This window comes from Dermochelys coriacea, chromosome 20 (genome assembly GCF_009764565.3).
Source record: "Dermochelys coriacea isolate rDerCor1 chromosome 20, rDerCor1.pri.v4, whole genome shotgun sequence".
Lineage (NCBI taxonomy): Eukaryota > Metazoa > Chordata > Testudines > Dermochelyidae > Dermochelys > Dermochelys coriacea.
Genome location: NC_050087.2, coordinates 10,873,414 through 10,889,199, shown reverse-complemented (window position 1 = coordinate 10,889,199; position 15,786 = coordinate 10,873,414). Strand labels below are relative to the sequence as shown.

Here is a 15,786-nt window from a genome sequence, read left to right as displayed (position 1 = left end):
TTCCCAGCTTCTGGCAAAGAAAGGCTAGGGATGCCATTCCTGCCCATCCTGGCTAATAGTTGTTGGTGGAACTATTCTCCATGAACTTATCTAGTTCTTTTAAACCCTGTTATATAGTCTTGGCCTTCACAACATTCTCTGGCAAGGAGTTCCACAGGTTGACTGTGCACTGTGTGAAGAAATGCTTCCTTTTATTTGTTTTAAACCTGCTGCCTAGTAATTTCACTTGGTGACCCTTAGTGTTCTTGTGTTATGAGAAGGAGTAACTAACACTTCCTTATTCACTTTCTCCGCACCAGTCATGATATTATATACCTGTCATATCCCCCCTTAGTTGTCTTTTTTCCAAGCTGAAAAGTCCCAGACTTATTAATTGCTCCTCATAGGCAATGAAGGGTTCATGCCATCTGTTAAGGAAGAGTAGATGGGAAATGCACTTTCCATAAGGGTTAACGTGGCACCTGTCAGGCCATCGATATGGTCTCTTCTCAGAGTGGAGAACACACCACCACACTGTTTATACAAAGGGAGGTTTTATTTCTCAGTCTAGACACTAAGAACATGTCTAAAAGAAACCCAGCCATTGGGAAATCTACAAGTTTAAAAATATTTTTAAAAGTTTAAAAGCTTCAACTCTTCTCCAGGCTGCACCTTCCCATAGCAAGAGCCTCACAGAGAGCCTGCAGAGAAAGAAAGCCAGGAATTATGACAATACAGGTGGGGGAAGGCACTACATTTATAAGCAGGCCTTAGGGTCATGTGTTACTTATACAAGGCAGCACTATTTTGGTGTCCACTATTTAGCCCTCCCAAGAGCTTCTGACTCAAAAACAACACCAGCCCATTTCTAGCAGTGGAGGAAAGTCCTCTAGGACACCAAGCTTTCAGGAAGTGACACTGGTTCAGTAATATTCACTTTGGGCAGGGAGCAGCTTTGCTAGCCTCCACCCCCATTTGGTATCTTCATTCCACTTCTGCAACAATCCCATGGAAAGAGGGAGGACACGTTTTGCTCATGAAAGCAGTGTGCCTTGAGCAAGTACCTTAGTAACTAGTGGAAGTAGAAATAAAGATGTTTCTTCCCTTCAGAGATCAGACAGCAAATGTCCTAGAGATGAGTACAAGACATGCCCAAGACATGAGTACAGTAAGACCCAGGGCTGACCCAGTGCAGCTAGGACATGCAGGGTCTTATGACCAGCTTCTGAAGCATCAAGTTATGACCCTTCCCCACCTCCCAGACAGTTAGAACAGTTTAGTCCCACTCCCATGGTGCCTCCGCCTTGTACCATTTCTCCAGGAGTGACCCTTTGGAATCCATGCTGCTGCGGTGCTCCTGGCCTGCATTTGCCGGTTTCCATCCTGGCCTGTCTCACCAAGACTGGACAATAAGATGGAAACAGAGGAGTTAGTACATACACCAGGATGAGGAGTTAGCATGGCCCATGTCAGACTGCCAGATAGTCCATAGGACATGCTTGCATCACGGGACTGCCTCCATAAGCCCCACTCCCAGTGCTAGCTGAAGAGACTTGTCAGCATGTCCCCACCTTAGTCCTGGTTACCCAGCTCTGAAGGCCGGCTCTAAATAGGACCCCATGGCATTCCCTGGGATCTGCTACCTGTGTGCGCTTGAGGGTCCCCCTTCTGCCAGCTGGGCTTTCCAGCAGTATGTCTCTATGCCATTCCATGCCAGCGTGCACTGGATTGTTTCCCCACAATACCCCTGGTAACAGGCAAGTCTTGTCCCCAGGGCAGACGCAATGCCTTGGTTGTAAGCTGCCATGTGCTTTCCCAGTGCAGCCCACATCTGAGCTTGGACCTTCAGCCCAGGTGAACGATGGCTCCCTCCCACTTTGGCAAACAGCAGCTGTTGAGGCACCTGCCTGGATTTTACTCCTGGCCAGGAAGGTTTGTGGAGAACATGCCCATAGGGTCTGGATCATGAGCTCGCTGGGGCATGAACAGTCTTGGCTTGTTTGCTCAGCACCTAGCACAGTGGGGTCCTGCTCCCCATCTGAAGTCCCCAGGTGCTACCACCACTCTGATCCTGCTTAGAAAATGCATTTACATTAGCAGGCATAAGTCAGCATTTCCTGCTGCCATGGGGTACCAGCCATGTGTTAAATGGGGGAAGGAGCGGGACACGTTCCACTCACAAAGCAAGGATTTCAGGGTGAAGCAGCTAACAGCTGACTGCTCCTGCATATCCAGTCTTGCCTTGGAACTCAACCTGCATTTCCTTAGGAAACATTTCACTTCCAGCAAGATCCCCCTGCATCTCTGGTGTTCAGCTGTTTGTCCCCCAAAGCTACAGTGTGGCTTCCATTCCACTGAACTCTGGATCCCCTGCCCCTCGTGCCCCTGTAACTGCCAGGGTTCAAGAGCTTGGTAACTCACCACACTGCATTGTCCAAGACCAGGTGTATGCCCCTCCCCCTGAGCCATGTAGCTATACCACCCTAGCCCCCCATGTAGACAATGCTGGGTCAACAAGAGGGCTTCTCATCGACATAGCTACTGCCTCCTGGGGAGGTGTATTAGCTACGCCCTCCCATTGGCACAGGAGTATCTTCACTAAAGCACTACAGCTGTAGCACCGTAAATGAAGACGAGCCCTAACCCATGAGAAGGGTTAAGGACCAAGGAGCCCCAATGCTCAGTTACATGGGTACAAGCTAGGAGATGCTCCAGGATGTCTGAAATTGTTAATGGAATTTCAGAGACTCTGGCCCAGACAGACATTTTGGATCCTGATAGATCCAAAGGAACAGAAATTGGGTTAGGCTTCCCTCCTCATACACATGTGGAGAAGGGAACACAGCAGTGTATTTCTAATAGGATTGCAGGTGCTTTGGAGGCAGCTTCTGGCATGGCCAGCTTCAGTTTCCCTGTCCTGAGGGCTCCTCAGTGGTTTCACAGAGGCTCTCAGCCGGTTACGCCCTTACTGAGGCTGACTTAGCACAAACAGCTCCAAAACAGAGTCCTCCAAGCCCCAATCAAGAGTATATATTTTAAAGGTTTTGTATCACACGACTCACAGGCCTTTCTAGCCTTGGCAGGATGCTCCCAGTCCTACCCAGCTAGAGCCACCTTCTTCTCTGCAGCTTCCCTAGGACTTTTCCTTACCTATCACAGAGACCTCACTGGTGAGGCACATGACTCAGTCACATGACCTCCATTTTCCCCACTTGGGGGTAAACATGTCACAGATGGGGCCAAGGCCTATGGGGCCAGCGGTTCTGTGACAGTGTTCACATTATCTGGGAGACCTGGGCACATCAGTTCTTTCCCACCCCTGCAAACTCAGGCAGGAGTCTCCAAGCAGTTCTCTTTGTGGCTCCATTTATGCTCAGCAGAACCATGTAATGGCCCAGTCAGAGGTGAAAGTAAGCTGGTACGCCCTGGTACAGTGTACTGACAAGAGCTGGTGCACCGTACCAGGGTGGATCGGCTTCCCCAGGAGCAACTTAAAGGGCTTGCGGCTCCCAGCAGTGGCTAGAGCGCCCAGTCCTTTAAATTGCTGCCAGAGCCCTGGGGTAGCGGTGGTGGGGCAGTGATTTAAAGGGCCCAGGACAGTAGCAGCAGCTGGAGCTCTGTCCCTGGAGAAGTGGCGGTGGGGCTCTGGGGACGATTTAAAGGGCCCAAGCTGCCGCTACCACCCAGGGCCCTTTAAACTGCTGCCAGAGGTCCAAGCTGCTGCTGTTACCTGGGGAGGGGGAAGGAGGTACTTGCCAGTACAGGGTGACCTCCCCCAGCCCCATCCCTTCCACCTGAGGCCTCACCCCTTCCGGGGGCCAGAGCCAGCCCCAGCCCAGCCCTGTACCAGTAAGTCCCCAGACTTACTTTCACCTCTGGGCCCAGTTCTGACCTCAGTTACACCTGCACAGCCTGACTAAGGGCTGTAGATTGCAAGGGTGTAACATGAGCAGAAGCAGGCCAATTACAGCTGCCAGAACCCTAAAGCTAAGTTTAGCCTAGAATTCCTCCTTACCTGTAAGGATAAGGGTAAGAAGCTCAAATAACCTGGTTGGCACCTGACCAAAAGGACCAATGGGGAAAGAAGATACTTTCAAATCTTGGGGGGGGGGGGGGGAGACACTATGTTGGTGCTTTTTGTGGAGTGTTCTCTCTCCTGGTACTGAGAGAGGCCAGGCCAAAATCTATTTCCTCCAACCAATCCTGAACCAGCCTCTAATATTAGAAAAATAGAAAGTAAAGCCAGGCAAGGCATGTTAGATTATCTTTTGTTTTAGCTTGTGAATTCCCTTTGCTAGAGGGAGGTTTATTCCTGTTTTTTGTAACTTTGAACTAAGCCTAGATGGAGTTCCTCTGTGTTTGTGAATCTTTTGTTACCCTGTAAAGTTCTCTTCCACCCCAATTTTAAAGAGGTGATTCTTTTACCTTGTCTCTAAAGGAAGTTCTTCTAAGAACCTGATTGATTTTCAGTGTCCTAAGACCCGGGGGGGGTTGATCTGTGTTCACTTTATAACCAATTGGTTAGGATATTATTCTCAAGCCTCTACAGGAAAGGGGGTGTAAGGGCTTGGGGGATATATTTTGGGGGAGCTAGGGCTCCAAGTGGCCCTCTGTGAATGTTTGTTTAAATCACTTGGTGGCAGCAGCATACCATCCAAGGACAAAAGGGATTTGTGCCTTGGGGAATTTTTAGCCTAAGCTGGTAGAAATAAGCTTGGCAGTCATTCATGCGGGTCCCTGCATCTGTACCCCAGAGTTCAGAGTGGGGAGGGAACCCTGACAGCAGCCTTGGGTATCGCAGGGGTGTTTCTAGTGAAGTTCTGTTAGATTTCTGGTCACCCAACTAGAACGGCAGCATCCAAGAGTGACTATTGCAGGAGTGCACGGAGTTATTCGAAGGGCAAGAACCCAGCTGGCCAGACAGTGTGGCCAGCCACAATATTAAAACACAAACCAACTGAAAAGTCAGGCCCCAAAACCCCATGAAATCTTAGGAGTTGGTTTCTTTTTGTCTGCTGGTTATGGAGCATTTAGGCTTACACAGTATGTGTTTTCAACCTTTTCTCTCAACCAGGAGGGCGACACTTGTTTGAAATCACTCAGCTTCCCAGCTGCTGGGGCTTTACAAAAAAGTCACCAAGGATCATGAGCTTCAATATAGTTACCCGAGTTAGCAGCACTGCCAGTGCCATAGCTCAACGCCCATAGAGCTGGGTCATTCATGCCAGTGGGGGACCCGGCCTGATCTGTGGCCCTCTTTTCCCAAAGGGGTGCAAAGTGGCTGCTAGAAGACATGAAAGGAGAGTTGGCTCTTACCTTTGACTTGCGCTTAAGGTGCAATTTGCCTTGAAGCCAAGAACAAAAGGAGAAGTGGCAGCTGGCTCATCTGCTTCTGAGGAGGAAAAGCTTAGAGTGCACAATGAAAGGCTACTGGACAGGTTTAACACACCAAGACTCTACACCCACAGATCACATGAAAAGGAGGCCCTGCTCTCTCCCCAGCCCACTTACTTGGAACAGATCCTGTTCCAGAGTTCTCCTTGGTTGTGCTTCAGAAGGAAGATACAACTCCATGCTCTGGGTGTCCTAAGCCTAACTGCTAGAAGCTGGGAGTGGCCCACTTGGAAGTTGACCTGTTCTGTTCACTGCCTCTGAAGCAGCTAGTGCTGGCCACTGTCAGAAGACCAGATACTGGGCTAGACCATTGGTTTGACCCAGTATGGCTATTCTTATGAATGCCCACTGTGCTAGCCCTGATCCTGCTGCCCTCTTGAGTCATAAGGGGCATGGACAAGCAGAGGAATCAATGCCAGGGTGCTAGCCGGTCTGGTGGAAGGGATTCTCTTGGGATTTGAAAGCACTGCCAACACCCTGAAGGGTTACATGCTCAGGCCCTCAGTAACAGCCCAGAGAGGTTTTATACCTGTACAAACAGTTAAGCTTGCAATTGATAGGGCTAGGGCCTGCCAGAGGCTTGGAGAGGATATAGGCTTGTTTGCAAGAGACTTTTCCTGATCACAAGACTGATAACTCATGAGATGTTTGCAGTATTGGTGTAGCAGTGTCTGTCCCAGGATGAGAGAGATGGGGTGGAGAGGCAATCTTTTATTGGATCAATATCAGTTGGTGAGAGATAAGCTTTGGAACCACAAAGAGCTCATCTTCAGGGCTGGGAAAGCTACTCAGAGCTGCTTCAGAGCTAAACACAAGTGGAACAGATGGCATATATTCTAAACAAAGGTACCATTCAATGTGAAGTGTTAAAACCCCTCCAATCACTGGAGGGTGGGGGGAGGAGAAGGAAGAGGGGGAAGGCAGCTGGGGGGATTGTTAGTGGGTTACAGATTGTTGTAATAAGCCATAAATCCAGTGAGGAGTCCAGTGGCATCTTAAAGACCAAGATTTCATGGGTTAAAAAAAACCCAAAACAAAGTCCCGTTCCAGATGCATGGAGTGAAAAAATTACAGATGCAGGCATAGATATACTGAGATTTGAAGAGGAGGGAGTTCTCTTACAAGTGGAGAACCAACTCCCTCCTCTTCATATCTCAGTATATCTATGCCTGCCTCTAGCTTTTACTCCATGCATCTGAAGTAGGATTTTTTTTTTAAACCCATGAAAGCTTATGCCCAAATAAATTTGTTAGTCCTTAAGGTGCCACCGGACTCCTTGTTGTTTTTGTGGATACAGACTAACACGGCTACCCCTCTGATACATAAATCCAGTTATCCTCTGATATAAAGAGTTGTAAATCCTCTTCAGTTCATGATTTTTAATGTCTAGCAAAGTTAGGAATTTAAGTTCTCCGGCCTGTCTTTTGAAGGGTGTGTGCAGGTTTCCTTTGAGGATGAGGACTGAAGTCAGGGAGCGAGGACTTCAAAAATTGTTCACCCACAGGTGAGGATTTTTTTGTCTTAACACTTTTGAGAGAGAGTTTACTCGAGAGCACAGTGATGGTCTGGTTTCACCCCCATAGTTATTGGGGCATTTTAGTATACCACATTATCTGATAGGCATATGAAGGCCCCCTGGCATTTTTAAAGATGTGTTGTAGGGAGGGGGTTTGATCACTGTAGCAGTGGAGATGCATCTACAAGTTTTGCATCTGTTGTTCTAGATGGGACTGGTGCTGCTGTGAGTTGGTGTGTTCTGTCTGTGGGGACCTTGCTTCTGATAAGCTTGGAGCTGCAGAAGAGGTGGTTCAGGAGGGGTCCCTACCTGGTATATGTTGTACTGGTTTGGGTTGCAGCATGGGGTGGTAGGTGACAACTAGGGGTGTGTAGTCAGAGGGGGTGTTTTATTTCCCTATTGAAGCAGGTTCTCAGGCTATTTGGGTGCCAAAAAAAAAAAAAAAGAAAAATCTGTTATCTACAGGTAGATGTTACGATACCACAGAATATGCTTCAAGGAGCAAGTCCAGGATATATACCTTAACATACTGAAGACTGCCTTTACCAAAGAAGGGCACTCCAGAGAAGTAGCTCCCCCATCATGGAATGGGACACCCAAATACTCCAAGAGAACCTGCTCCAATACAGGAATACCCCTCCCCCCACCTCAACTGCACACCTCTGCCACCTCACACTGGAATCCATATTGGATATCAAACTGGCACACAGAGCACATGAATAAAGTTTGCTGACAATACCAAGCTGGGAGGGGTTGCAAGTGCTTTGGAGGATATGATTAAAATTCAAAGTGATCTGGACAAACTGGAGAAATGGTTTGAAGTAAATGGTAGTTTGAGTAGTGAGTTCTAAAATGCCTAACCTGTCCTAGCTGGAGTAATTATCCCTATGGTAAACTATATTAAAAACAAAAATTAGATTTTTTGTTTCTACTGGAGGTGCACATCCACACATACTTTAGTGCATATAACAAAAATGTATTCTACACATGGATGGAAAAAAATAAGTAACACTGCCTATGAGTAAAGCTGTGAGTCAGTCAGTCATGGATTCCATGACCTCTGTGACTTGCTCAGGCAGCCCTGGAGCCAGACACTGGCTGCTGCAGAACTCGGGCAGCACCTGGGCCAGTTACACTAGCTGCTGCTGGGTCAGTCTTGGCCACCCCCCACCCAACAGCAGGAGGAGCAGTTTGGGTGAGAAGAGGTGAAGCCTCTGGATGATGCTTACCTGTGGGGAGCGGGCAGCCCCCTGGAAGCAGCAACATGTCCCTCAGCTCCTAGCTCTGTGCACTGCCTCCACCCACAGTTCCCTGCCCCAGCAGCTCCCATTGGGCACAGTTCCCTGCCCCAGCACCCATGGCACTCCCAAGATTTAGTCAGGGGTATAGTACAAGTCATGAACAGGTCAAGGGATGTGACTTTTTGTTTATGGCCCATGACCTCTCCATGACTTACTAAAAAACCCAGTAACTAAACCATAGCCTTACCTATAAAGGAAGATTGAAAGAGAAAAATTGGGTTTGTTCAGTCTAGAGAGAAGACCGAGGAGGGACATAACAGTTTTCAAGTACATAAAAGGTTGTTACAAGGAGGGGGAAAAAAGCTATCTTCTTTAAACCTCTGAAGATAGGCCAGAAGCAATGGGCTTAAATAGCAGTAAAGGAGATTTAGGTTAGTCATAGGGAAAAAACTGCCCTGACAGGAAGTTAAGTACTGGAATAAATTGTCTAGGGAGGTTGTGGAATCCCTGTCATTGTCTAACCTGCTCTTAAAAACATCTAAACACCTGTCAGGGATGGTCCAGACAATACTTAGTCCTACCTTGAGTGCAGGGGACTGGACTAGGAGACCTAGGTCTCTTCGAGTCCTACAATTCTAACTATAACCCATACTCAATGGGGACCTCTGAAATCTTTCCTGAACCCCATTTTCTGGTCTTCAGACAACTCGCCAGCCTCTCCAAGATCATCAGAAGCAAGCTCCCCACAGACCAGGACACAGCAACTCAAAGCAGGGTCTGGTGCTGGAGATGGGTGGTTTTTTTTTTTAAGAAGAGCATGGGGAGAGCTCTCCAAGTGCTGTGCTGCCACTACACCAGCCATGTTAAAGCAGTGCTGCAGTAGCGCTTTAGCATTGCCAGTGTAGGCAAGCCCTCTACATCTGGCCTCAGTCCTTGTGCAGGCTTCACCTGAAGACAACCCCTGGAAGAGACAAGCCTGAAAGCTGAAATTCCTAACTTTGCTAGTCACTAAAAATCATGGATTGAAGAGAGACTAGATTTATGGTTTAGTACAGTAATCTATAATCCACTTAACTCCCCCCACCTCCTATGACTGGAGAGGAGTTAACAGGCCACTTCACCATGAATGGTCCCTTGAAATGTGTTAACTACTTATGCAAGAGCCAGCAGGAGGGCTCAGTCCTGCCCTGGAGGAGCCAATGGTTGCTCACTGATTTTAGCAGCAGGGATCTGGCCTTGTCCATGCTATGGGAATCTCCTCCCTGCAGCCCCACTGCTTTGGATAAGGCAGCAGGACCCAGGCACAGGAGAAACCTCAGCAGCTAGAAACAAAGTGCCACCATATTAAACCTGCAGCCCCAGAGCCTTGATGTCAAATTCCAACATTGAAGCTGTGGGAGCTCAGCAGGGGCAAGGCTGGGGGGAAGCCTGCCAGTGCCCCCAAAATTCCCCAAGTGGAGACAGCCTTGTCAGTTACAGCATGCTTTGGCCATAGTAGGCTTTTGACAGGTTAACCACACACACCCCTGCCACTGTACACCTTGTTTAGCATTTACATGTGGTAAATACTGCATTATACAGCTTAATTTAATAAGCTAGTCAAGACAAAGCAGTTGTACTTTAGCATGTGTTAAACTGGTTGAGTGAAACACTAGCCACCAGAAGCACCAAACCTTTAATCCTATTTAAAGGAAGAGCCCACAGCGGTCTAAACTGGGTTATTTAGAGGGGGAGTTGACCAGAGTAGCTATTCTGGGATAGTGCCCAAATGAGTTGGGGGCTATTTCTTAACAGGCATGATTTTTATTCCATGATTACTTTGCTTATCAAGCACACTAATTATTCTAGAATCAAAGTCACTGATTCTGAAATACTCATGGAAGTATCACTGATGCGTAGCTATTGTGTGATGCAATGACAGTCAGCTTCCATGTGTAGACAAGGTATAGTAGTGACTGTTAAAGCTAAAGGCATCATGGTGTGTGGTTTCACGCTCCAAGGCCTGGTCTACACCTAAAACATACACCAACCTCGCTATGTCCTTTTGGAGTGTGAAATGTTCATCCCTCAAGAGATGTAGTTAAGCCAACCTAAGCCCTGGTATGGACACTGGTGGGTGAATGGAAGACCCTAGCTGCCTCCTCGAGGGGGTGGATTAGTTACAGTGACTGAAAAACCCCTTCCACTATTGCAGTAAGTACCTACACTATAGCACTTGTAGTGTAACCATAGCCTCAGTCAAGTCCTATAAGGCATAGGTACATATCTCTGATATCATTGGCAACAGCTTCTTCACTGACACTCACCTGCCTCCCAGTCCTCTTGGCAGGGGGGACACTGCCAGGATCCTGGCATCTCTTTCTTTTCCTTCTTGGGACAGAAAGTCATTGATGTCCCTGCAAGCAGAGGAGACATGTTACAAGACTTGGAAGGAAGAGGAGAAGTCAGGTAGCTGGTCTAGGAGTGAAACATGGTTGTCTATGTGGATCAGGGCTCAGTTCTGCTAGCCAGAGGCCCAGCATTACAAGAGGTCAGAGGCCATGCTTAACTTGAGATGCTCCTTAGAGGAGATTTTTCTGAACTCTCCTCAGAGCCAGGCTCAGGTCAGACTGAAGTGTGTCCAGGGTCTGTTTCCTGTGGTGGCCCCAGCTCATTACAGCCAGCTGGACAGCCTTTGTTCCCCAGGGCACAAGCTCATCCACCCCCAAGTTCCTGCCACACACAAAATGGGGAAGTCTTTAAAAGCCAAACAGCTTGACAAGCTGAGAAGTGTTGGCTCCTACAAGCCTAGCTGGGAAGGCCAGAGAACTCCCCACAAGCACCCTGATGTTACGCAATGGGGTCAATATGGTTCCACTACAACAAACAGAGCTCATGCAGAGCTGATACCATTGACCCTATGGGGCTCAGTACACGCACTGATCTCCAGAGTTCTTGTTACAGCTGTGGGGCCAGGTTCTCATCACAGCTGGGACAGGAAAGCCCATTCCTGCCCAATGAAATGCGAGTTTCCTGTTCCAAAGCAGGATAAAAAGTAAGTCAAACAAAAACAAAAAAATCCACCAGAATCAGCTAGCCCCCCTCCCCCAATTTGGTTCAAGTGAAAAATGTTTGTTTTGAACTATTTTAACTACAATTAGTTTCAAACGGTTGTTTTGAACCAGAAACTGGATTTTTTGTTTCAAGAGCCAAACAATGGGACTCAGATTTTCCAAGTTGCCATTTGTGTCAAAGCCCAAAAAACCCTTTTCCCCACAAGGTGTTCACGGAGATCAGGGTTTTCTGACAAAAATGCTTCCTTGACATTCCCCACTGGCTCTCCTCAGCACCTAGTTAGCCATTCAGTAGGGCTCCAACACGCTGAGCCTGGTATTGGGCACTTCAGAAATGCTGGCCCCACTGCATCCAGAAAGCAGAGCACGCTTGCAGGCTGTTCCCTCCTCCCCCGGGAGACGGTAGAGTCAGTAGCTCCTGCCCCAGTGAGCAGATGGGTAGAGACCACGACTCTTCAGTGATGCCAGGTGACTGCCCCCTGCTGTGCTGGGCTGTGAGCACTTGCCCCAGCTAGTCATGAGGCTACTTCCTTAGCCTGCAGGAGATGAATAGCTGGCTATGGGCATTGGGGAGGGGAAGGGATTTCTAGCCAACTCCTGTAGAATCTGCTAATGAGGAAAACAGGGGGGCTTGTGGTGCTCTACACTGGGACTTCAGCCACTAGGGCAAACTCTGCATGTTCACAATTTATACCAGTACAGCTAAGCCAGCACCTGATCCCTCTGTACCATCACAGTGCTGGGCAACAGCGCTCAGCCTTGCTCAGAGCAAGTGCACCTACAGTAGTTGCGTGCATACCCTGCACTCATCACATGAGCTACAGATTGCTTAGTGGTTACATTTGTGTCAAGAGCAAGATGCCCTAGTCCAGACTCCCTTGGCTGGGCAGGTCAAGTCACTCAGCAGGAGCGTGCATGTATTAAAGCATGTGTGCTACCACTGGCTCCCTCCCCCAAGCTTACCACTGAACAGTTCTGGCACCCTGTCCGTGCAGGTGGAGATGTGCAGTTGGAGCTCTTGCTTTGGGACTCTGTGGCGAGCATTGTACGGGCACGTGGCCAGCTCTTTGGCTCTTTTCTTGTTATTCTGGAAGAGAAGCCACAAGATGCCACTATGCAGAGACTGCAGGGAGGTACTGCCATGGCCTCTGCTCAGTGCTTCCACAGGTGCTTATAAGGGGAGGCAGCTAACAGTATCTCTAGGGATGCATCAGAGCCAGAAGACTGGCGAGCTGGAAACAAAGCATTGACTTGCCGAGTGCTTAGTGAGAGCACCACTCAGTATGTCTACACACTGCAGCTGGAGAAAGCCTCCCGCCTAGACAGATGGACTTGAGCTAGTGGTGCTCAAAGTAGCATGCTAAAAATAGCAGCGTGGACACTATAGTGTGGACTGGAGCTTGGACTTTCAAACCTACAGGGAGAAGTGGGCTTAAGAGCCCAAGCCACAACATCCACATTACTATTTTTAACTGCACTAGCTCAAGGCCCACTACTCTAAGCCCATCTACCTGGACCAGGAGACTCTCCCCTAGCTGCTGCATATAGACATACCCATATATGCAGGGAATCTGGGGCATCTGCAGCAGTGATGAATTTCTTGAGCTTGATCCTTGGTTGCTCCAGCCCAGTCCAGGAAGAGGCGGGGAGCGGTGGGGAACGGAACAGGGGAATTTTCTTCAGGCTACCTTAGCTCCCCCTAGACTCTGGCTAAGCAGCTCCCGCCCTTGCTGCTGCAAATTAGAGCAACTACTTCTCACGGCCATGGGAAGCAGAGCATAGCTAGGGCACAGCTACTCTAGTTACACCCAATGCAGCCACAACTTGTCCCCTATGTTGGGGCATGGAGCAGGGCTAGCTTGGAACCAGCACCCAACCCAAGGAGGCCCCTTTGCAGGCTGTTTTCCCAGGAGACCATTTCCACACACTTCAGGCCCCTTTGTGCAGCCAGAGTATCCTAAAAGGACATTAGTGTAACCTCACTAAGGCACTGGAGCCCCTTTGTGACACAGGGCAGGCCTGGATCTAAGCTGCCTTGAAATTCAGGAGCTTTTGGAGCCTGGGTGTCTCCAGGGGTTAACCCTGCAGTGAAGACATAACTCAGGTGATCAGCATTTGAGCTGGCCTAGCCCAGGTAAACAGCCAGACCATAGAGCCCTGCCCAAGCTGCTGGGGCCACACTCACTCATGCAAGGCTCAGACTTCTTGGGGGTGGGAGCGGCCCACAGAGGAGGGGGAGGAGGAGGTGTAGCTGCTGGCTCTCAGCTGAGCTGCTCTGATGTTTTCCCCCAGTGAATTGTAGGAAGGCATTAAAGGACTATCAGGTTCAGTCTGGGTCTTCAGTGCAGAGTGGGCAGATTACCAAGAGAGGCAATCAGACTCCCTCCTACTCCAGGATGGGCCAGCTAACCCAGGTGTGAAGCACCACCACACATGGGCCAGAGGATTTGTGTGGATGGACAGAAGCCAGGGTAGGGGCAATACCAGAGTTAACTGGGCAGTGAAGAGAAGCCCCAAGTGTGAGTTTCACATAAATGTCATCTAATCTGTCCCCTGCATGGAGTCAGGACCAAGTGTTATCTAACCTGTTCTTAAAAGTCTCCCTAGATGATCCCTAAATCTCCCTTGCTGCAATACAAGCCCATTATCTCGTTTGGTCCTCCGTGGATAAAGAGAATAGATCACTCTGCTCTTTATAAGAAATTTTACCTACTTCAAGACCTATTAGCCACCCCAACTAAACAAACCCAATTTTCTCAATTGTTCCTTGTAGGTCATGTTTTTTAGACCTTTAGTCACTTTTGTTGTTCTCCTCCGGACTGTCTCCAATTTGTCTACATCTCCCCTGGAGTGATAGGCCTAGAACAGGACAATACTCCAGCTCAGGTATTATTAATGTTGAATACAGGTGAAGAATTACTTTTTTTGTCTTACAACACTCCTGCCATTACATCCCAGAATAATGTTTGAAACAAACAAACAAACCACGCAATAATAGTACATTGTGACTCATTTAGTCTGAAAAGAAAAGGAGGCTTGTGGCACCTTAGAGACTAACAACTTTGAGCATAAGCTTTCCTGAGCTACATATATTGGTATGCATCTGATGAAGTGAGCTGTAGCTCACGAAAGCTTATGCTCAAATAAAGTTGTAGTCTCTAAGGTGCCACAAGTCCTCCTTTTCTTTTTGCAAATAGAGACTAACATGGCTGCTACTCTGAAACCTGACATTTAGTCTGTGATCCACTATAAACCCCAGATCCTTTTCTGCAGTGCTCCTTCCTAGGCAGTCATTTCCCATTTTGAGTTTGCACTGGAGGCAGAGAAAAAGTTTGTAGAGAACAGAGACAGATGGCCATCTCCTCTCTGGGCACCTCAGACTCTGTCCCACTGGGTAGCTTGCTCTTACCTCTTCACATTTGACCAAGTGGTAGGGGAACCTGGAGGCTCGGATCTGGTGGTTTTTGTTATAGGGGCATGGGATGAGCCGCTCAGGATCCATTACACCTGTATAACAGAAGGCACACAATGCACAGTGAGGCCAGAAGGAGGGGTAGGCTGCCTGGGGTGATGCCTTCATTGGCCTTGGGGAAGGGCCAGTGAGAAATCAAGATCCTGAGACTGACTGTCCCCTTTCCTTTGGGTACTGGGAGAGGGTCAACCCAGGAACCCCAGTGAGGGGCCGGCCAGCCACCCCCCCCTTACATTGAGGCCAGCATCCTCCTCCTAGTGTCACATCTCCAGGAGCTGGGGTGTTAGACACCAGGCTCCATAGATTCAAGGCAAGAGCCACAGGCCTTGCTAGCATTGCCCACCTGCCATGGGGATGACACAGGAGCTGGCAAAGAGCCATCCCAGATACACCAGCAGACAGGCAAGGTTGGGAGCATGGTTTTCACCAAGAGATATTGACACTTCAGCTGGCACCCAGCTGGGGATGCAGACAGCTGTTGAAGCGCAAAGGCTTGTCTACACTACAGGGTCTATAGCAGTGGCTCTGAACCTGCACGGCCTAATAAGCCCAGAGCTGCAGCCCATATGACATCCTCATGGCCATACAGGTAGTACTGGATGCGGCCCACATAACACATTGTGGGCCACATATGTAGCCCACGATGGTGAATAGGTTGAGAACCACTGGTCTACAGCAGCATAGCTGCGATGCTGTAATTATGCTGGCATAACATTGTAGCTCAGACACAGCTTACACTGAGAGATGGGCTCCTCCTGTCACTGCAGGAAAGCCACCTCCTCCAGCACCTTAGCTGCAGCCACCTCAGTTTTAAGTGGAGGCAGACTGAAGGCGGAGGCCTGGCCTACAAGTGACGAATGTTTACAGAGTGCTAAGTGCTGCTTTCTGCACGGTAAGGACTCCTGAGTGTTCTTCAGAGACACCCGGTGGAGCTCAGCCCCAATGTGTGTGCAAAGCACCAAGAGAACTCTGCTCCATTTGAGCAATGTTGCTTGGCTACACTGGGAAGCCGACTGGCAGGACTAGTCTAATGTTATACCATTATAGCTATGCCAGTCAATGACCCTCTCTCCCTCTGCCCCCAACATAATAAATACCTCATTCTTTCAGAGTGCTCTGCAGCATTTTACA

The 15,786-nt window shown here is 48.8% G+C and overlaps 1 protein-coding gene across 4 annotated transcripts in view; it reads right to left on the bottom strand.

Annotated features, from left to right (window-relative positions):
* Window positions 1-514: 514 nt before the first annotated feature.
* The window catches only part of LOC119845976 (protein D7-like), a 38,641-nt gene continuing 23,369 nt past the window's right edge, over window positions 515-15,786 (bottom strand). For 2 of the 4 annotated variants that reach the window (XM_043506801.1, XM_038379006.2), the window contains 6 exons: window positions 14,593-14,690; window positions 12,147-12,270; window positions 10,437-10,526; window positions 5,296-5,371; window positions 1,290-1,381; window positions 542-680 (listed from right to left, as the gene is read on the bottom strand). In XM_043506801.1, coding sequence (XP_043362736.1) covers window positions 670-680; window positions 1,290-1,381; window positions 5,296-5,371; window positions 10,437-10,526; window positions 12,147-12,270; window positions 14,593-14,685 — 486 coding nt within the window. In that variant the 5' untranslated portion in view covers window positions 14,686-14,690 and the 3' untranslated portion in view covers window positions 542-669. Of the gene's footprint in view, window positions 681-1,289; window positions 1,382-5,295; window positions 5,372-10,436; window positions 10,527-12,146; window positions 12,271-14,592; window positions 14,691-15,786 lie in introns of all 4 variants that reach the window. The other 2 variants (XR_006278394.1, XM_043506802.1) reach the window with 2 other exon arrangements.